The sequence below is a fragment of the Durio zibethinus genome, chromosome 6 (genome assembly GCF_047325235.1).
Source record: "Durio zibethinus cultivar Kanyao isolate XHJ-2024 chromosome 6, ASM4732523v1, whole genome shotgun sequence".
Classification (NCBI taxonomy): domain Eukaryota; kingdom Viridiplantae; phylum Streptophyta; class Magnoliopsida; order Malvales; family Malvaceae; genus Durio; species Durio zibethinus.
The window spans coordinates 26,452,500-26,470,745 of record NC_143167.1 but is presented as its reverse complement, the minus strand read 5'-3'; the positions used below and the strand labels follow the sequence as shown (position 1 = coordinate 26,470,745).

The following is an 18,246-nucleotide window of genomic DNA, read 5'->3' as shown; positions in this document are numbered from 1 at the left end:
ATAAAATAATAAAACTTTAGGGGCTTTTTATTATTTTAGCCAAAAGGCTATAATACTAAAAGCCGAGCCAGCCAGCCTTATTGGTTGCGAAATGAGCAAAGCCGAGCACAGTTAGGTAATAGAGGCAGCTGCTAGCAACTGGTTCACCCGGTGAAAATCTTAACATCTCACACAAAGAATAAAGACAATAAAAATAAAAAATAAACAGAAAAAAGAAGTGATAAAAAGACAAGGCATTGAGCCCAAGATCGAGAGATCTGTAATGAGTAGAGAGAAGATAGCGATGGCTTGTTGAACGGGAAAAGATTGCCATAGCCTTTTCTCGGCCCTCCCCACACTTAAATTTTCGTCTGACACTTTTATCTCTCGATCTGGTAAAGAAACAAAAACTCATGGAAGCAAGTGCTGGAATGGTGGCCGGGTCTCACCGGAGGAACGAGTTGGTTCGGATTCGCCATGATTCTGATAGTGGGGTTTGTGTTTTAAGCTTGCCCGTTTCTTATTTCAGTCTCTAGTTGTATTTTTTTTTTTTTTTTTGTTTATTTGACTTGCATTGTGGTGTTAGGATCTGAGTTTATCATTATGGAAGGTGACTTTTCAGCTTAAAAGTTTAGACCCTTTCATTGATTTAGAAAATGGGTAGTCGTTGTTTAGATCTAAATGTCAGTTGGCTGAAAGTTAATTTTCAGTCTTAAGTTCGTTTTGTTTTTTCTTTGGTTGACTGAGGAACTGAAGAAATGGGTAGTGATCATAATCGGATCTTGAGATTTTATTCTTATCTTTGGCCTAGAAACTCATCTGTATAATTCTGTTTGTCTCCCTACAGCAGGTGGTGAAGTTCTGAACTTAATACTTTGTCTTATTCAAAGTCGATAGTTTACTGTGGCTTTGATTTTATTAGATGTTTTACGTGTCTGGTTGATGTTATTTATGTGGATGACTATTTGGGAATGTTCAAATGTTGAGAAGATTTATAGTAGTGTTCATTGTCCTCTTTAAATGCAGCCCAAACCGCCGAAGAATTTGAATGGGCACACATGCCAGATCTGTGGAGATAATGTTGGACTTACTGCTGCTGGTGATGTCTTTGTTGCTTGCAATGAGTGTGCCTTCCCAGTTTGCAGGCCTTGTTATGAGTATGAACGGAAAGATGGGACTCAGTGTTGCCCCCAGTGCAAGACTAGATATAAGAGGCAAAAAGGTTTGTCTGTTTTTTTTTATTGTTTCTATTTTGAATTCCATTTTATCATTTTGCTTTTAATTTTTTTTTATCATGGGCAAATTAAGTGATGTCTGAATATTTCAGGGAGTCCTCGAGTAGAGGGAGATGATGATGAGGAAGATGTTGATGATTTGGAGAATGAGTTTGATTATGCTCAAGGACACAGTAAGGCACGACGGCAGTGGCAGGGTGAAGATGTGGATCTTTCTTCATCCTCCAGATATGAATCTCAACAACCAATACCCCTTCTTACCCATGGCCATACGGTAGGCATTTATGCAGTTCGCCCCACATTGATGTTATGAAGTTTGCATGGTGCTTGCACAGATGCTGATATTTGTTCTTCTTTAAATACCACTCTTATATCTACTGGGTGGTTGAACACTGCTGTTTCAATTCCTGAGTTTCGGTATCCAAGTTGGAAAAGTCAAGTCATCCATTGTGGTTTATCCTAATCAGATTTTAATTGACAATATCATTTCGTGCTTTCTGATTTTGTAGGTTTTATTAGTGTCTTGCTAAATTTCTTTTAAAGCTTTTCACAGCACAGCAGTTATATGCATTGCTAGTGTGCAATTTCTTTTGTTCATTAGTGGTTGAACTCTTATGTATAGCCTGGTTTGATTCAATCTTAAGAAAAGCATTTTGTATTTGGGGAAGTGACTAGCTTTGCTCCTACATTCTCTAGTGATTAATAATATGAGATTGAAGATTCCTCTGCTTTTGTGTTATTCTACTTAAATGCTCAATCATGCTTACTTATAGGTCACCATTTTTAGGTTTCTGGAGAAATTCCATGCGCTACACCAGACAATCAATCTGTGCGAACAACATCAGGTCCTTTGGGCCCTTCTGAAAAGAATCTTAGTTCATCTCCTTATATTGATCCAAGGCAGCCAGGTAATTAAGTTATTGGGTTTGTTTACAAGCTTTTTTCTCACTGGAAGGGGTTTATGATCTCAGTTGATAATGTCATCTTTTCTTATAGTCCCGGTGAGAATTGTGGACCCAACAAAGGACTTGAATTCTTATGGCCTTGGGAACGTCGATTGGAAGGAAAGGGTTGAAAGCTGGAAACTCAAACAGGAGAAAAATGTGACGCAGATGACCAGTAGATACCCTGAAGGGAGGGGAGATATAGAAGGAACTGGTTCAAATGGGGAGGAGTTGCAAACGTGAGTTTATCTTGTCTAGAATAAAACTAAAATTAGTTTACTCTGTTCCCTTGAGTGCTATTGTATATCTTTATTGCCTTACAATTTACATCAAGTTGATATTTCTTCATCTCAATTTTTTTCTCATTTTTTGGTCATTTTATTTTTGAGTGGGTGTTGCTATTTATTATATTTCTATCTCTTGGTGCAAGTTTTGGTTTTGTAGAAAGAATTTATATGATTTTCACTCAATTGCTCTCATCTATGCATTTCATGTGTGCATTTGTTTTTGAAGTTTGATAGTTATTGTACCACAGGGCTGATGATGGCCGTCAACCTTTAAGTCGTGTGGTGCCTATTTCTTCGTCTCACTTGACCCCTTATCGTGTTGTGATCATTCTCCGGCTTATCATTTTGGGTTTTTTCTTGCAATATCGTACAACTCATCCAGTGAAAGATGCATATCCATTGTGGCTAACATCTGTAATCTGTGAGATTTGGTTTGCTCTATCTTGGCTTCTGGATCAGTTTCCAAAATGGTATCCCATCAATCGTGAGACCTTCCTTGACAGGCTAGCTTTAAGGTCAGTTCTATTACTTTGCTGATGGATTTTTTCTTATGTGGATGAAAAACTCTTTTTTTTTCTCTCTTTCTGTGGCTGCTTGTGTTAGTGGTGCTATTGCTTGTTATCATACCACTAATAGTGGTTGGCTTTATTTTCTAGATATGACCGGGAAGGGGAACCATCACAGCTAGCCCCTGTAGATGTTTTCGTCAGTACAGTGGATCCACTCAAAGAGCCTCCACTTATCACAGCGAACACTGTCTTGTCAATCCTTGCAGTGGATTACCCTGTTGACAAAGTAGCTTGCTATGTTTCAGATGATGGTTCAGCTATGTTGACTTTTGAAGCGCTTTCTGAAACAGCAGAGTTTGCAAGGAAGTGGGTGCCTTTCTGCAAGAAGCACAACATTGAGCCTAGAGCTCCTGAGTTTTATTTTGCTCAAAAGATCGATTACCTAAAGGACAAGATACAGCCTTCTTTTGTGAAGGAGCGCCGTGCCATGAAGGTCAGTGTAAAGATACATAATTATGCTTATGTGTGTTGTTGGGTATTTATTAAATGTATTCCAGAGAAGTTCTTTAATTGTCGCATAAGATTTCTGACACTTTTAGATTTTACAAAATTTTATTTTTCTGTTTTTGGTCTGGCTATCCTCAAAAGCATTTAGGTTAAATTTGGATGTTAACCTAGAATTAAATTTCTTTCAACATGATGCAAATGTGGTTTTTATCTTAAGATGAATGGTAAAATATAAGACCATTTGAATTGGTGACAGGGAAGAAAATAATTTGTTAAAGCATAGTGCCTGTGAAACATGGTTCAAGGACCTATTAAAATAGTTATTAGACATGGTAGACCTTTGGATGATTGCTCAAGTAAATGCCATTTTTGCGGGTATTTCTTGGTGAGCTTTGCTCTAAACGGCCATGCCTTCATCCATAATACCTTTGCTTTGCAGTCAGTCACTGCAGAAATTAAATAAATAAAAAACTGAAGAAACAAATCCCAGAGGGCATCAAGAGGGTACTGACCCAAGTACAAGGTTAACTTTTAGAATATTAGATCAATAAAATCTAAAGCGATTTCTCTTTCTCTTACTGCTTTCCATTAATCCAGAAACAAGAAGTGTTTGTCACATTTTCTTAACATGGAAAAGATGAAATTTTCTTTCTACAGAGAGAATATGAAGAATTCAAGGTGCGGATCAATGCCCTTGTTGCCAAAGCTCAGAAAATGCCTGAAGAAGGTTGGACAATGCAGGATGGTACACCGTGGCCTGGAAATAATCCAAGAGATCATCCGGGAATGATACAAGTATTATCCTGCTACTGAGTTGCATTTATATAAATTGGCTCTGTGATTTATTTACTATCATGGTTCCTTCCATTTTCTGATGTATTTTTTGTGGAACAACAGGTGTTTTTAGGTCACAGCGGTGGCCTTGATACTGATGGAAATGAGTTGCCTCGCCTTATCTATGTTTCTCGTGAGAAGCGACCTGGCTTCCAACACCACAAGAAAGCTGGAGCCATGAATGCTTTGGTATGCCCATTCTCAGCACTTTTTCTGTTTCACTATGTTTCCCTTAAGTCATGACATATGTTCTCTGGTCTTGCTGGGGCACTCTGTATGATAGTGTATATCATAAATGCGTCATGTTACCGAAGTGTTTTAGGGCATAATGTTTATGATTAGATGCACACCTTTGCAATGATCCTGCCATAGTCTCTTTGCTAGATATTCCTTACTGCGGAATGTGTCACATAGATATGTATGCCACTTTTTCATCAGGAATATCCTTTTAGATCTTTGGTACACACAACTTTGTAGGGCTAGAATCAATTTCATTTTCTAATCTGGGTTATATGTTGATTCGCAGATCCGAGTTTCAGCTGTCCTTACCAATGGGGCATTTTTGTTGAATGTCGATTGTGATCACTACTTCAATAACAGTAAAGCTCTTAAAGAAGCAATGTGTTTCTTGATGGATCCTGTCCTTGGAAAGAAAACATGCTATGTGCAGTTCCCTCAACGTTTTGATGGCATTGACTTGCACGATCGATATGCCAATAGGAATATTGTGTTCTTTGATGTATGGCGCACTTAATAATTCATCCTTAGTTAGAATTTCTTTCCAATTATTAATTAGTTAATAGATAATGGTAGTTCATTCTGTACTTTTATTTTGCAGATTAACTTGAAAGGGTTTGATGGCATCCAAGGTCCAGTTTATGTGGGAACTGGTTGTTGTTTCAACAGGCAGGCTCTATATGGGTATGATCCAGTTTTGACCGAAGCTGATTTGGAACCAAATATTATCGTTAAGAGTTGTTGTGGTTCAAGGAAGAAGGGGAAGAGTGGGAATAAAAAATATATCGACAAGAAAAGGGCAGCTAAGAGAACTGAATCCACCATCCCTATTTTCAATATGGAAGACATTGAGGAGGGTGTTGAAGGTAGGCTTTCTCCAAAATCTACTGTATTATTTTCTGATTATTATTTACAATAGATTTTCATTTGCTCTGTACCTGCACTAGATCCTATCAATTTGGTTTATTCATGAAATAGCATGGGGACTTTGCTTGTTTGCATGGCTGCTATAAAATTTCATTATATCTTATTTTTTCCAACATCAACATTGTTCAATATCACTCAGAAACTCATTAGTATAAAATTAATTGGATCCTCGATCTTCCATTTTGATTAAGTTGAGGATGAAGATGAAATCAACGACTGGTAGTGTTAGAATGTCCATGCTCCGTGTGGTGTTAACTTAATTCATTGTGTTCTGCAGGATATGATGATGAAAGGTCTCTTCTTATGTCTCAGAAGAGTTTAGAGAAGCGATTTGGTCAGTCCCCAGTATTTATTGCAGCTACCTTCATGGAACAAGGAGGCATTCCTCCATCAACCAATCCTGCAAGTCTGTTAAAAGAAGCAATCCATGTTATTAGTTGTGGCTATGAGGACAAGACTGAATGGGGCAAAGAGGTCTGTTTATTGGCCTTTAGTAGTATCTAAGCCACTGTCCCTTTTTATATGCATTAACTTGGTTTTTTTTTTTTTTCCCTGTAATCAGATTGGATGGATTTATGGTTCTGTTACGGAAGATATTTTGACTGGGTTTAAGATGCATGCTCGGGGGTGGATATCAATCTATTGCATGCCTCCTCGTCCAGCATTTAAGGGGTCTGCTCCTATCAATCTTTCTGACCGATTGAACCAGGTTCTTCGATGGGCCTTGGGTTCTATTGAGATTTTGCTGAGCAGGCATTGCCCCATATGGTATGGTTACAATGGAAGATTGAAGCTTCTGGAGAGATTGGCATACATTAACACCATCGTTTATCCCCTCACCTCTATTCCTTTGCTTGCTTACTGTATGCTTCCAGCCATTTGCCTTCTGACAGGAAAGTTTATCATTCCTGAGGTAAGTGATTATTATAGCTTCGCCTTTTTGCGATAACTGACTTTCCTCTTACATTCTTCACCCTGCAATCCTCCAAAAACTTTTTCCTCCGGTGTTTTAGAAATTTTCAGGCACTAATGTTTTTCCTCCAATTTTTATGCAGATAAGCAACTTCGCTAGCATGTGGTTCATTCTCCTTTTTGTCTCCATTTTTGCTACTGGAATACTAGAGCTTAGGTGGAGTGGTGTCAGTATTGAAGATTGGTGGAGAAATGAACAATTCTGGGTCATTGGTGGGACATCAGCTCATCTCTTTGCTGTCTTCCAGGGTCTTCTGAAAGTGCTTGCTGGAATTGATACCAACTTTACTGTCACTTCAAAGGCATCTGACGAAGATGGTGACTTTGCAGAGCTTTATGTTTTCAAATGGACATCCCTTCTCATTCCTCCAACCACGGTACTCATTGTGAACCTGGTGGGTATTGTGGCTGGTGTGTCGTATGCAATAAACAGTGGCTACCAATCCTGGGGTCCACTTTTTGGCAAGCTTTTCTTTGCCATATGGGTTATTGCCCATCTATATCCTTTCTTGAAGGGTTTGTTGGGTCGTCAAAATCGTACCCCTACAATTGTCATCGTGTGGTCTATTCTTCTCGCTTCTATCTTCTCCTTGCTGTGGGTGCGGATCGACCCCTTCACCTCTGATGCTACGAAAGCTGCTGCTAAAGGTCAATGTGGCATCAACTGTTAGTTTCATTTTGGGATCATTTTGTTGCGTTATATGCTGCCTCTCCATAAAGTTGGCTATCTTGTATATAACAGAAGAAAATCAAGATGTTACAGCCACCTGCATGATATAAGTTGTGACTGTATGCCTGGATGAATTTATATAATGTATGACAGATGGAGACCTAAGACCAAGAACCTTTGTTCCCTTTCATTCTTCTACGAGGTGTTGCAAATGGTCCGAAGATGTTTATGTGATGCGGACCTAAGTTTGATCTTGATGTTGTGTATTTGTATAATTTTTTTTCTTTTTGTTAAGTAGAGATTTTTTTTTCATTCAATCCTGTGAAAAGAGACTTGTTTCTATTCTTTTTCAAGTTCCTACTTCAGTGTCATGGTGGAAATTCTTATTAGATTATTCATATGAGAATGGAGTAAAGAATATATGACTTAAAGTTTGGATTCCAGTGATATTTCCTGCGCATTTCAAGCTCTAACACTGTTTTTGCCGAAGTTGGGTGGTCTCAGAGACAAACTATTAATTTTACAAATTGGGTTGTCAGTTTTTTCGGCCAACCCTTCCCTATTAGGTAAACCCTTTTGATGAAATATTATAATTGTAAGTTTTTTTATATATAATAGAGGTAGCTGTGATAGAGGAAAAAGCTACGGGTGTTGAGGTTTAAGTTTAGGATTTAAATTTTAAATTTTAAATATGTTGGATGTTATTTTTAAAGTAATTATATAAATTAATTACATCAAATATCAAAACTTTGAAAATTTTGGGATGTAGACTTGTTACATTCTAGTAATCTCAAAGATTCAATTACGAGATTTTCATTTTATTAAAATCTTGTTCTGACAAAATTGATTATAGAATTATTGAATTTTAATAAGCTATAAAATGGGGCATAATGCCAATTGTCCAAATCCCTAATTAACATTGTTATGGGTGATGACACCATGCTTCCAGATGGTTATAGATGAAGATTATTTTCTGTCCGATAGAAAAATCAATGACCCCATGGATGATTTTTTTTTTCTCTAGTAGTACCTAATATATATGTGTTTTTATTTCCTGTTACTTAGGACTGTGACATGTTAATTATCACATATGCAATCTTCTTTTGTTATGTAAAATTATTAAGTTGTCAAATATTCATTTTAAATTATCGAATCATTTAAAATTAATTATTCATTATAAAATGGGTCAAATGGGTTGATACAACATAATTTTATATTTGACACGACGTTATAATAGGTCGGATTGACCTAAAACAAAAAAAATATAAATCGTGTCAAGTATAATTTTTATTAAAAAAATCTTGATCTAGCATGATTTATAATTCGATAATAATATAAATCGTATCATACTTATTCATAAATTATAAAATAATTTTTTTTTAAAAATTTTTATATATATTTTTTATTTTAGTGGCATCTTATAAAAAAAATAGGAGACATAATTTACATGATTTTTTACTATGAATATATAAAATTTACAAAGATTAATTAATTAAAAAAATAAATTTTACAAGTATTTCTTCCAATGATATAAATTATTATTTTCTTCCAATGGTACAATTTTTTTTTATTAGTGATATTTGACATTCAACCGATTAATCTTTATGAGTTTTCTAAAAAAATAAGTCAATCCCTTTAAACGTGAATCGATCTTTTTTATCTTACCATAATAAAATAGAGCATTTTATTAGAAAATGAATAGATCTTTTCAAAGAATTAATTGATGTATATTTTTATCAACAAAATATGAGTCGTGCCATGCTAGGCTTATGTTGTGGACCAACCCTTGGCCAATCATGGGTCCGTGCTATGCCAGTCCATGAGCCATAAAATGATCAGTTTAGCACGACATGATTAAGAGGGTCTAATCTGGCTCAACACAATTATTATAGTAAAATGGATTGCGCTAGCACGACCCATAATAGGCTAGGTTGTGTTGTGCCATGGGCCCTCCGCCCATTTTGTCACCTTTAGTTATGCTTCTTTTATGTCTTTCATGGTTTGAGTCAAGGATGTTTCATCTTCCATTCTTAATTGGCTCCTCAGAACTTGTATTCCTCTTTTATTTATTTTAAATTTTTTTTTTTCAGTTTTCTTATTTAAGAGATAATGAACTTCGAAAGAGTCTTTACAACTTGAGAAAAGATAAATTTATACTATTTATATTATTCATGTAAGTAACTGATTGTGTTTCCTGCTTATTATTATTTATTTATTATTTTCAATTTCATTCTTTAAGAAAAACCTATTCAACTAATCTCTAATTGTAAGAATAAATATTTTTTACTTAATTTTTTTTAAAAAAACTCGTTCTTTATATTGGATTTAGGGTTTTTCTCGTTTTAGCCTCTGTCAACAATCTATCAAATACCTTCCTCTTCAACAACCTTTTTGTGAAGAATATTTCATCAAAGGTATATTACTTCCAATTGAAACAGAACAATTTTCCCTTGATTTTAAGAATCCAGTTGAACAAAAAAAAAAAAAAATCTAAAATCTTAATAGAAATCATCAAATTTAAAATTTGTATAATGATTATCTGATCATCCATTTTTCAAGTTATTTACAATCTCTTTTACAATGTAAATACATTTTTTTCTCTCAATTATAAGTATTATATTATTACGTTATAGTTTTGATTTAATATTAAAGATTTTAATGGAAAACATAAAATAAATCTAAATAATTGATTAATGACTTGAAGATGAAACGAGTAAAAGATTTTATTTAAAATTATGGGTTAATTCATAACTTAGTTAAGATTCATTCATCTTTTTTTATTGTGGAAAAAATAATATTTTTTATTTTTACATATTGCAATTTTTTTACTTAAAAAAAATGAAATATTTGAGATGTGTGGTATTCATTTTTATTTTATCTTTCGAAATATTTTTTTTATTATTACAATATATATTAGATAATAAAATGATATTGGGGATGTTATCTTGTTTTATATTTCCATTCCCTATCAACAAACGTTTATTGGGAAATAGAGAGAAAAGGGTCAGGGCAGGCCCAGATAAGCCCAATCTTAAGCAAATAGAAACGATGACGTTTAGGGTGCAAAAAATACAAATTAATACAAGCAGGAAAAACCCCAATAAATAGTAGTGGATTGAATTCAAGGGTTTTTGAGCCTTTGCCTCCCCTTTACCTTGGTGGTGAGAGCTAAGCTGAGCTGACCTGAGCAGATAGAGAGTTAGGGTCTCTAGAAGAAGAAGAATGGAGGGGATAACCGAGGGGGTGAACAACTTGAACATCGCGGATTCATCAGCCTCCAACAACAAGAAGAACCGTATCCAAGTTTCCAATACCAAAAAACCCCTCTTCTTCTACGTTAATCTCGCCAAGGTTTACTTCTTCTTTCCTTTCCTCTATTTATCATTTCTGGGGTTTTTCTCAAATCTCTCTCTTTCTCTTGGTGATCTGTTTGCCTGCTCAGAAGGTTCTAGTATGCTATTTTTATTTTAGTCATAAGGAATGATAGGTTTAATATTATGGTTTTAGAGTCTTCATTTATTTTTCTTTTCAACTGTATTAGGATAATTTTTTTTTTTTTATCATTCTGTTTCATTGCTGGATGTTTGTCTTCTTGATATAAAAAATTACAAGTGTCCTTTTTTTTGGAAAAGTGACAAATAGGAATTGTAAGAACAAAAAAAAAAAAGAAAAGAATAAAAGCAGATATTTCTTAGTTATTGAAGCAGTTTTTTTGCTCCGTTTTGGCAGAGGTACATGCAGCAACACAATGAGGTGGAACTCTCTGCTCTTGGAATGGGTATTCTTTCTTTGCTCTTGCTATTTGCATGCTCTTGTCCGAATGAATTTCGAAATTCAGCTGATTTAATTGATAGCTTCAACTCTGTGTGGTTAACATTTTATTCTTATTAACTTTATGATTTGCAACGTTAACCTAAAGAATTTATAACACTTAGGTAGAAATAGAGCACATCAGCTTGACATACTGACATTCTATGTGTACATCTTTTTTGGCATGTAATTTATGGATTTGTTACAATGCAGATCGCTCTTAATGTAGAATGTTGGAAAAAAATCTCTTGCGCTCTTGCTTTTCTTTACAACTTCTTTCTAAATACCATCTGCAGCTATTGCTACAGTTGTTACCATTGCCGAGATATTGAAGAACAATGGGCTTGCTGTTGAGAAAAGTGAGATTCTTACCCTTAACAAAACTCCTTTTAGCTTTGATCTCATGTTGAGAATTCAAACTTACTATCATGATGTATGCATCATATGCCAGAAATCATGACTTCTACGGTTGACATGAGAGAGGAATCAGGGGGACGGCCAGTTCAAAAAGCAAAAGTAAGTGGCAAATATGATATAATATTAATTTTCTTTTAAGTTACATTCATCAGGTGGCTTGCATTAGACTTAAATCAATGCTTTCAGAAATAGGAGTTCTATTCTTTTGTAAGTCTGTAAGGCCAATCAAATAAATAGCTATGAAATCGAGCCTCTGGTTATTTTGAAGTGATGATACTTGATTTCTATTAATTTGTGGGGTAGTAAAATGGAATGAAACAACAATTTATTATTCTGTCATACTTGCTCATTTCAAACCTACTGAATGGTGTCTGATGTTATTTGTAGGAGTTGGTGTTTGTTGTTCAAGGCCTCCTTGGGTATTAGGATTGGAAAATTCGCTTGTAATCCATAATGGAACTCATGATATTTAGCAGTTTGATCAAATTAAAAGTTTTAGGCCCTAGTGTTTGGAATAATTTCTGTTAATAGGAATGCATATTCAGTTGTTCACATCTATTCTACTGCATGTATGGAAAGGTGCTGCCACCATTTAACTTGTTTAGTTTAATCATTAGTGTAGAGGGTTAGGTCTGATCTGGGTTGATTATTGTATTAGTATGAAGGGCATGGTGAGTTATGTTGGTATAGTAAAAGTCTCCTCTATAAGTTTGGTCCATTTTTAATCATATCGCTCTCTTATATTTTCATGAAATGTTTGACCGAGACCTTAATGTTGAGAGGCTGAAAGCATGGAGTTTATTATTTTGTAGATTGAAATTCTGCTAGGGAAGTCCGAGAAGTTTGATGAGTTGATGGCAGCTGCTGCCGAGGAAGTCTTAGATAATGAGGAGCAGAGCTAAGATGAGATGTTCCTTTACTTTTAGCTTGTGTTTACTTGATTGTGGACACTTTTAACAGTTCTTTTCTTGTTTGGGTGTAAGGAATGAAGCTTACTTACTGTCCTGTGACGATATTTTTAGGAATTTTTGTAAAATACAATGGCCCTTTGTTACTCAAAATTCAAATTTGTTGCTAATTCCTTTGCTTACATGGTCGAACATTTGAAACTTTTGCTCTTCAAGCTTATAGATTGATTTCTGTCTAGATAATTTACGGATTTTCATTTAGTCTTCAGCTTATTCTGGTACAAAAATCGCCATTCCTAGTACCGTTTAACGAGTGGCAATGAAATATGGCCTTTATTTCCTAGAGCTTCTCGTGTCAAAAACTGCGAAACTAGCTGCAGATCCCGGCTATCATGTCAGGTTCAACCAAATTCTTTGGAATTGGCTGAGTGAAACCGTTGCAAAAGGCATTTTTCGCGCCCACCAATCATTCCGGAGCTTATTCTCACTCCATCATCTATTCTCCATTTTATTCCCCCGCTTATACAGTTATAAGTTTTCAAAATACTCTGCCAGCAAGCAAAAAATCTCGACCATGTGCATATATTTCTTCCGAGCCAATTAACACCACAGAGCATCTTTTCTTGCATGCAATTTCCACCCCAATACCTGTCTCAATTCCTTTGCCTGCCCTGTTTCTTTTGTTTCCACCCTAGTCTCTTCAGTTACTTCGAAAACCACGTGCAGCTGATGATTGATCAAAGAACAAGCACATCAATAACATTTTCTGAAAAGTCATTTTCCGCATAATAAACAGTACCTTTCCATATCTTTTGTGTTTTTTTTCCCCTTGTAACACTAAGAACGCAACACAATTTGGAAAGCCTAAGAACATGCTAATTACAATCGCTTCAAAATCGGCTTTTTAACACTTTATTTATTATTTCCAAGACGAAATAAGTAGAACCTAGATAAAGAAGGAACGTAAGTAGATGAAAGTGTTTTTTTAAGAAAGAAAAAAAGCCATGGTGATTGTGGCCACCGTTTTCAAGATGCTTCTAAATTTCCATTGCAGTTTCCCTTCCAGGCAGTCAATGAAATTATACAGTAAAATTGTGAAAAGAGTAAAAATTTCTGTACAGTGGAAGACATGATAAGCTCATGGACTGGCACAAAAACATCAAAACGGTTACCCACTTGAACAAGTTGTAAGACAGTACACTAAAAGTCCATCATTCTTCAAATATAACTTATCTGTCTCATTTTCAAGGCCAAAGAAAACTGTATGCCAATAAACTTACTTTCAAGATCATTTTTAACCTTCCAAATGCCGCTACCTGAACTGAGCTCTCAACAGAAAAATTTCAGCAGGAGAAAAATATCAAAAAAAAAAAAAAAAGAACCTAAAATGTATGCCAGCTCATTCCTCTGTTCCAAAGGACTAGTTTATTCACTTCAACGAGAAAATTCTATGCTTCCTCATCTTTGTCTACCAATATCCTTTTGCATGCTTCATAGCACATGAAAGAAATCCCAGCAGCAGGTACCAACTTCATGCAACTAGGACCCAAACCTTTATATAGACCATGAATCCCTTCTTGTTCAAGAATGCTTGAGAGTGCATGCAGCACATTCTTGTATACCTGTCTTCCATTGAGAGCTCCAACTTGCATGTGCTTGCGAGCCACCTCAAGTGGGAAGGTTGCACTACTTGAAATAGCCCCAGCTAGTGATCCAATTAAAAGTGTTTCAATATTACCAATTTTCTCCTCCTTAAGAACTTTACGGTACACTTTACGTAAAGTATCATATGCAAAATAATTAGTGGCAGCATAAGGAATCACTCCAATGAGACTAGGAGCAAGGCCTCTATAAAGTTCAGCAGGGCCCTCCTTTTGCAGTATTTTTAAGAAAGCATCAAGTACACCATCATACATATTTTTCTGCAAAATTAACAAATCTCGAATATAAGTAAAATGCATTTTTTCTTGGTGAATTAAAAATTTTAGATTATATTTACCTCAATGGTTAATCGAGTCTTAACTAACTCAAGAGGATATGTCAACAAAGTTGAGCTGACTCCAGCACAAGCTCCTGCAACTAATGAGGCAGGAATTGGAATCTTTGGTTCTTCCCCAGGTTTGGGCGACAACTGCTTATTCACAGTATCAAAAGCAAATAACTGCAGTACATAGGGAATTAGTATTTGAACATGTTAGGAATAATTGCAACTTTCATTTTGACTAAAGAAGAACAATATGTTTCTAGATAAAATAAAACATAGAATTGTAACATCCAGAAAGATGCAGCTACTTTCCACTACCATATTGTTGGTCTATTGACTTAAAACAGGAAAAAAATTGTCAGCAATGGCTCAAATCCTGTTTACCATTGAGGCCTTCTATTAGTTCTGTATGATGTCCATAACAAGGAAAAAAAACCTATATATGAATCATGCAAGATGAGATATGAGCATTCATGCGATACATAGCAAGGACGAAACTTGCAAAACTATTCTTTGAAACAACCCAACAACCAAACAACCCTCAGGCTAGTAATAATAATAACACAAGCACAGATGAACTCTTAGAAAAGCTTGCTTAAAACCTATATATGAATCATGCAACAGGGTTCTACCATATAATTGAGTTTAGGAATTAAACTACAAAAGCATAACCAATGATGACAAATTAGTACGAAGCATAGAACTAATGACAGCAATGTTCATCAACAAGTGGTCTATGAAAAATGACACCAATAATTGTCTTCTACACCGCTTTCATCTGTTTAAAAGTTTAATCTTTGAGAAGATAAAAAACAAGAAGGAAAATTGTAGAAGAAAAAGACATACAAAAGCTTGTTTACAACCTAGATATGGATCATAGTACATGTTTCCACCGGACTACTGAACCATTGAGAATTGACATTATACTAAAAGAAGATTTACTAAACAACAAAAAAGGTAATAGGAATTGAAGCATAGAATTGATACCATCAACATTAACCTACATGTTTAGCAAAATTACATCTTCAATGGTTTTGGCCATCTCCTTACACAATTAGTTCATTCTTTAGGAGGATTAGAACCATAAAGGGGACTAACTTTAGTCAATTACATATTCTTTTTTTTAGACTAAAGTCAATTACATATTCAATACATGATATCTAACCAAATAGTAGCAATTGGCAGCACATAGATGTTTGTCAAGATATCTTAAATATAATCAGTTTTTGACTGAAGCATAACTTGTGAGGAAGAGAATGAGAGCAAGATCCAAAAACATAAAGAAAGAAACAACAACAGCAGACATCATTAGCTGAGAATTAACTAAAACATGGAACATTTTTCAGTGAGAACTAACAGAGGATATGGCTTTGAAGGAGCAGAAAGGTGCAAATAAAGACACAATGTTCATTAGGATGAAAGTTCATCTTCTTTTCCGTTCTTCTGCTTAACCAGCCATATGATGACTTGCAAAAATAAAGCAGTAAGATAATGAAAAATCAAATTCCTGGGGCCACCACAATTTTTCACACATTATATTTTACTATTTCAAGGTTGTTCTGTCCCAAATTGGTTGGCACCCAATATACTTACTGTTTCTTTATCAAATTGCTTAGCCAAGGTACATGGAGAAGGGTTTCCCAATCCAATCAATCAGAAAACTACCACTTTGATCTATTTAAGGTAACAATCTATACTTTGGCTTGGACAGAGCCTTATTGTTAAAATGAAATTATAAAGAAACACCAATACAACAATAAAACACAAAACACAAAACTAGCAACTGCAGTAAGTCAGTTTACAAACGCACTAGAGAAAACAGGATATGCACTAAGACACAGTAACAAACATGAGAAAGGCTGACATCAAGAAACATAAAGCTAAAAAGGCGTCCCATACTCGCATTGAGTATATAACTGCATCCAATAATACAGAGAGAACGTTGAAACAATATTAATCTGAATCATTCATATATGAAAAAACCTAGCATATAAAGGAACCAAAATACTTTACTGCAAAAGGAACACCACAAAGCTCAAAACCAAGCAATTAGTATTAACCAACATAGCAATATCCGGTACCACAAAACCACAAGCAAACTGCATAACATTAATAAATATAACAATAAGAATTAGGGGATTTAATACCTCTATCGCCTTGCTTGGTGCAACTCGAATCACATTAACCAAATTACCCCTAAACAACCCTTTCCACCCATCAGTCTGCATTATATTATGGAACACCTCAGTGGTAGAATTCCCACTACTCCCAACCATCAAATGCGTCCTTATAGTCTCCAATGGCGCGACACAAGTCCTTGAAACCGCCCCAGCTATGGCACCGCTTATTAACCTCCTCAATGAAGGATTAGAAACCTTGATTTTCAGTTTTAAGCCAACTTTCTTTTTCTTCTTTAAAGCTGCTTCACCTTCTGGTACTCCAACAACCCGAATCTCATCTTGTGACGGTAAATATTTCACAAATAGATCGGAAAACGGAGCTTTGGTTCCACCATTGTCACGGGCATTTGGGGAGTTTGGCGAAACGCCAAATCCTATTCCCATTTGACCAACGCTTGCAAATAAGCCGCCTGGATAAAAGTTGTTCTGTTCGAGACACCACTGAGACCCCAAATCACATACGGAGAAAAACCCATCTCTCTTATCGTCAAACAACTGAATTCCTCTCTTGCTCATGATGGAAAAAAAACTTTGAAAAGTTTTATAAAATATGTCTTTTTTCTAGGGTTTATTGAATACCCAAATCCGTTTTTTCATTGTTTTAAGAGAATTGTGCGTGTTTTTGAAGCAAAGATCAGTTTTGTACAAATGGGTGCCTAAAAGATTCAGCTTAAAGAAATGAATACAAGAGAAAATCTTTTTTTTTTTTTTGAAGAAATCCAAAGAGAAGAGTCGATGAAAACAAGATACAAATCGAAAATTTAGAATCCTTAAAATGAAAAAAAAAAAAAAAAAAAAAAAGAAGGGAGAGAGAAGAGAGGAGGGTAGGTGAATGAATCTGATTCACTCAAGGTTTCCCTTTTCCTCTTTCCCTCTTTTTAGAAATGGCAGTGACTGTTGTCAAAACTCAATAGGCATATATATATATATAGTAGGGTTGCTTTGGTATGGTGGGTTACAGTGCAAAGGTGTTAGGTTTATCTTGTACTTACAATCCAACAATGGGAGTGAATCTGAAGGTGGTCTCCTCTCCTCTCTCTCCTGTTGCTTTGGAGATTTCAGTAATTTGACGTGCTTTAAACGTTGGACAATGAATGAATATAATAAAATTTTATAGTAATTTGTCTTTGGCTCCCATTGATTTGGCTGGCTTTGCTACCTTTATATTTTTGCAGTGATATTAAGCCAATTTAGAGCTATATATATTTGAAAATAATAGCAGGACTTTTTACGACCCACAAGACCGCTCTATAACGATTATCCAGTTCCAAGATATTGACAAATTCCTCGCTGCTTTCACTTTCCAGTCCGCCACTCGATTTCTACAAGGCAAAGAAAGCATGATCCTCTGCTGGACAATGTGCTGACTTTGTTCATTTTATTTTACTTTGACCTAAACCCAACAGAAGAAAGCCCATTTGCTACCTATGGGAAGTTGGCCCAATACTGAAATTTTGTTTTTTGTATGAAAAGTGAAAACCAAAAACAGTAATTAGCAATAGACTGTAGGAATTTTTCACAAGTGGTAAAAAATTTCATATAGTTGTATAAAAGTTTTGATTTAATCAGCATTTAAAAAATTTTCACTCTTTGAAGTTCTTTACAAGTTAAAAATTACAATTACAATCAAATAATTTTTTATTGGATATAGATTTTATTAAATTTTTATCTCATGCACAATTAAAGTTTTGATAATATACAGTATTTAACTCAATGGTAATATCTGCATCTCACATTTAAAAAATCAAATTGAAATCTCATCGCAAATAAAAAAACAAAGTTATAATCCGAAATAACAAGCAATGAAGATTAAAGTTCAATTTTCAGCAAATCTTCTATTAATTAT

General features: G+C 35.0%; 3 protein-coding genes across 4 annotated transcripts; 2 read left to right on the top strand and 1 right to left on the bottom strand.

The window, feature by feature from the left end:
* Positions 1 to 250: 250 nt before the first annotated feature.
* LOC111284741 (cellulose synthase A catalytic subunit 1 [UDP-forming]) lies at positions 251 to 7,548 on the top strand. Its single transcript, XM_022873626.2, has 14 exons — positions 251 to 473; positions 1,006 to 1,201; positions 1,307 to 1,488; positions 2,002 to 2,122; positions 2,211 to 2,397; positions 2,694 to 2,960; positions 3,102 to 3,447; positions 4,119 to 4,256; positions 4,359 to 4,484; positions 4,822 to 5,034; positions 5,134 to 5,398; positions 5,737 to 5,933; positions 6,022 to 6,372; positions 6,515 to 7,548. Exons 1-14 carry the CDS (start codon positions 393 to 395, stop codon positions 7,100 to 7,102), a joined length of 3,258 nt encoding a protein of 1,085 aa, XP_022729361.2. The 5' UTR covers positions 251 to 392; the 3' UTR covers positions 7,103 to 7,548.
* A 2,667-nt stretch (positions 7,549 to 10,215) lies between these two features.
* LOC111284630 (uncharacterized protein At2g34160-like) lies at positions 10,216 to 12,418 on the top strand. Of its 2 annotated transcripts, none has more exons than XM_022873409.2 (5): positions 10,216 to 10,452; positions 10,831 to 10,879; positions 11,208 to 11,270; positions 11,363 to 11,427; positions 11,716 to 12,122. In XM_022873409.2, exons 1-5 carry the CDS (start codon positions 10,324 to 10,326, stop codon positions 11,752 to 11,754), a joined length of 345 nt encoding a protein of 114 aa, XP_022729144.2. In that variant the 5' UTR covers positions 10,216 to 10,323; the 3' UTR covers positions 11,755 to 12,122. The 2 variants fall into 2 exon arrangements, with proteins under 2 accessions (XP_022729144.2, XP_022729143.2); XM_022873408.2 differs by lacking the exon at positions 11,716 to 12,122 and adding an exon at positions 12,141 to 12,418 and having other exon boundaries at positions 10,221 to 10,452.
* A 1,003-nt stretch (positions 12,419 to 13,421) lies between these two features.
* LOC111284629 (adenine nucleotide transporter BT1, chloroplastic/mitochondrial-like) lies at positions 13,422 to 17,963 on the bottom strand. Its single transcript, XM_022873406.2, has 3 exons — positions 16,368 to 17,963; positions 14,236 to 14,397; positions 13,422 to 14,158 (listed from the first exon to the last, which is right to left on the bottom strand). Exons 1-3 carry the CDS (start codon positions 16,914 to 16,916, stop codon positions 13,685 to 13,687), a joined length of 1,185 nt encoding a protein of 394 aa, XP_022729141.2. The 5' UTR covers positions 16,917 to 17,963; the 3' UTR covers positions 13,422 to 13,684.
* Positions 17,964 to 18,246: the final 283 nt, after the last annotated feature.

Excerpts from the sequence above, each read along its gene's own strand:
- LOC111284630 (XM_022873408.2), top strand. The coding sequence starts at position 10,324 with ATGGAGGGGATAACCGAGGGGGTGAACAACTTGAACATCGCGGATTCA. Across the intron at positions 10,880-11,207 it reads ACTCTCTGCTCTTGGAATGG|CTATTGCTACAGTTGTTACC; the intron begins GTATTCTTTCTT and ends TACCATCTGCAG. Across the intron at positions 11,428-12,140 it reads GGCCAGTTCAAAAAGCAAAA|ATTGAAATTCTGCTAGGGAA; the intron begins GTAAGTGGCAAA and ends ATTATTTTGTAG.
- LOC111284629 (XM_022873406.2), bottom strand. The coding sequence starts at position 16,916 with ATGAGCAAGAGAGGAATTCAGTTGTTTGACGATAAGAGAGATGGGTTT. Across the intron at positions 14,398-16,367 it reads CACCAAGCAAGGCGATAGAG|TTATTTGCTTTTGATACTGT; the intron begins GTATTAAATCCC and ends TATGTACTGCAG. Across the intron at positions 14,159-14,235 it reads AGACTCGATTAACCATTGAG|AAAAATATGTATGATGGTGT; the intron begins GTAAATATAATC and ends TTAATTTTGCAG.
- LOC111284741 (XM_022873626.2), top strand. The coding sequence starts at position 393 with ATGGAAGCAAGTGCTGGAATGGTGGCCGGGTCTCACCGGAGGAACGAG. Across the intron at positions 2,398-2,693 it reads AATGGGGAGGAGTTGCAAAC|GGCTGATGATGGCCGTCAAC; the intron begins GTGAGTTTATCT and ends ATTGTACCACAG. Across the intron at positions 5,934-6,021 it reads AGACTGAATGGGGCAAAGAG|ATTGGATGGATTTATGGTTC; the intron begins GTCTGTTTATTG and ends CCCTGTAATCAG.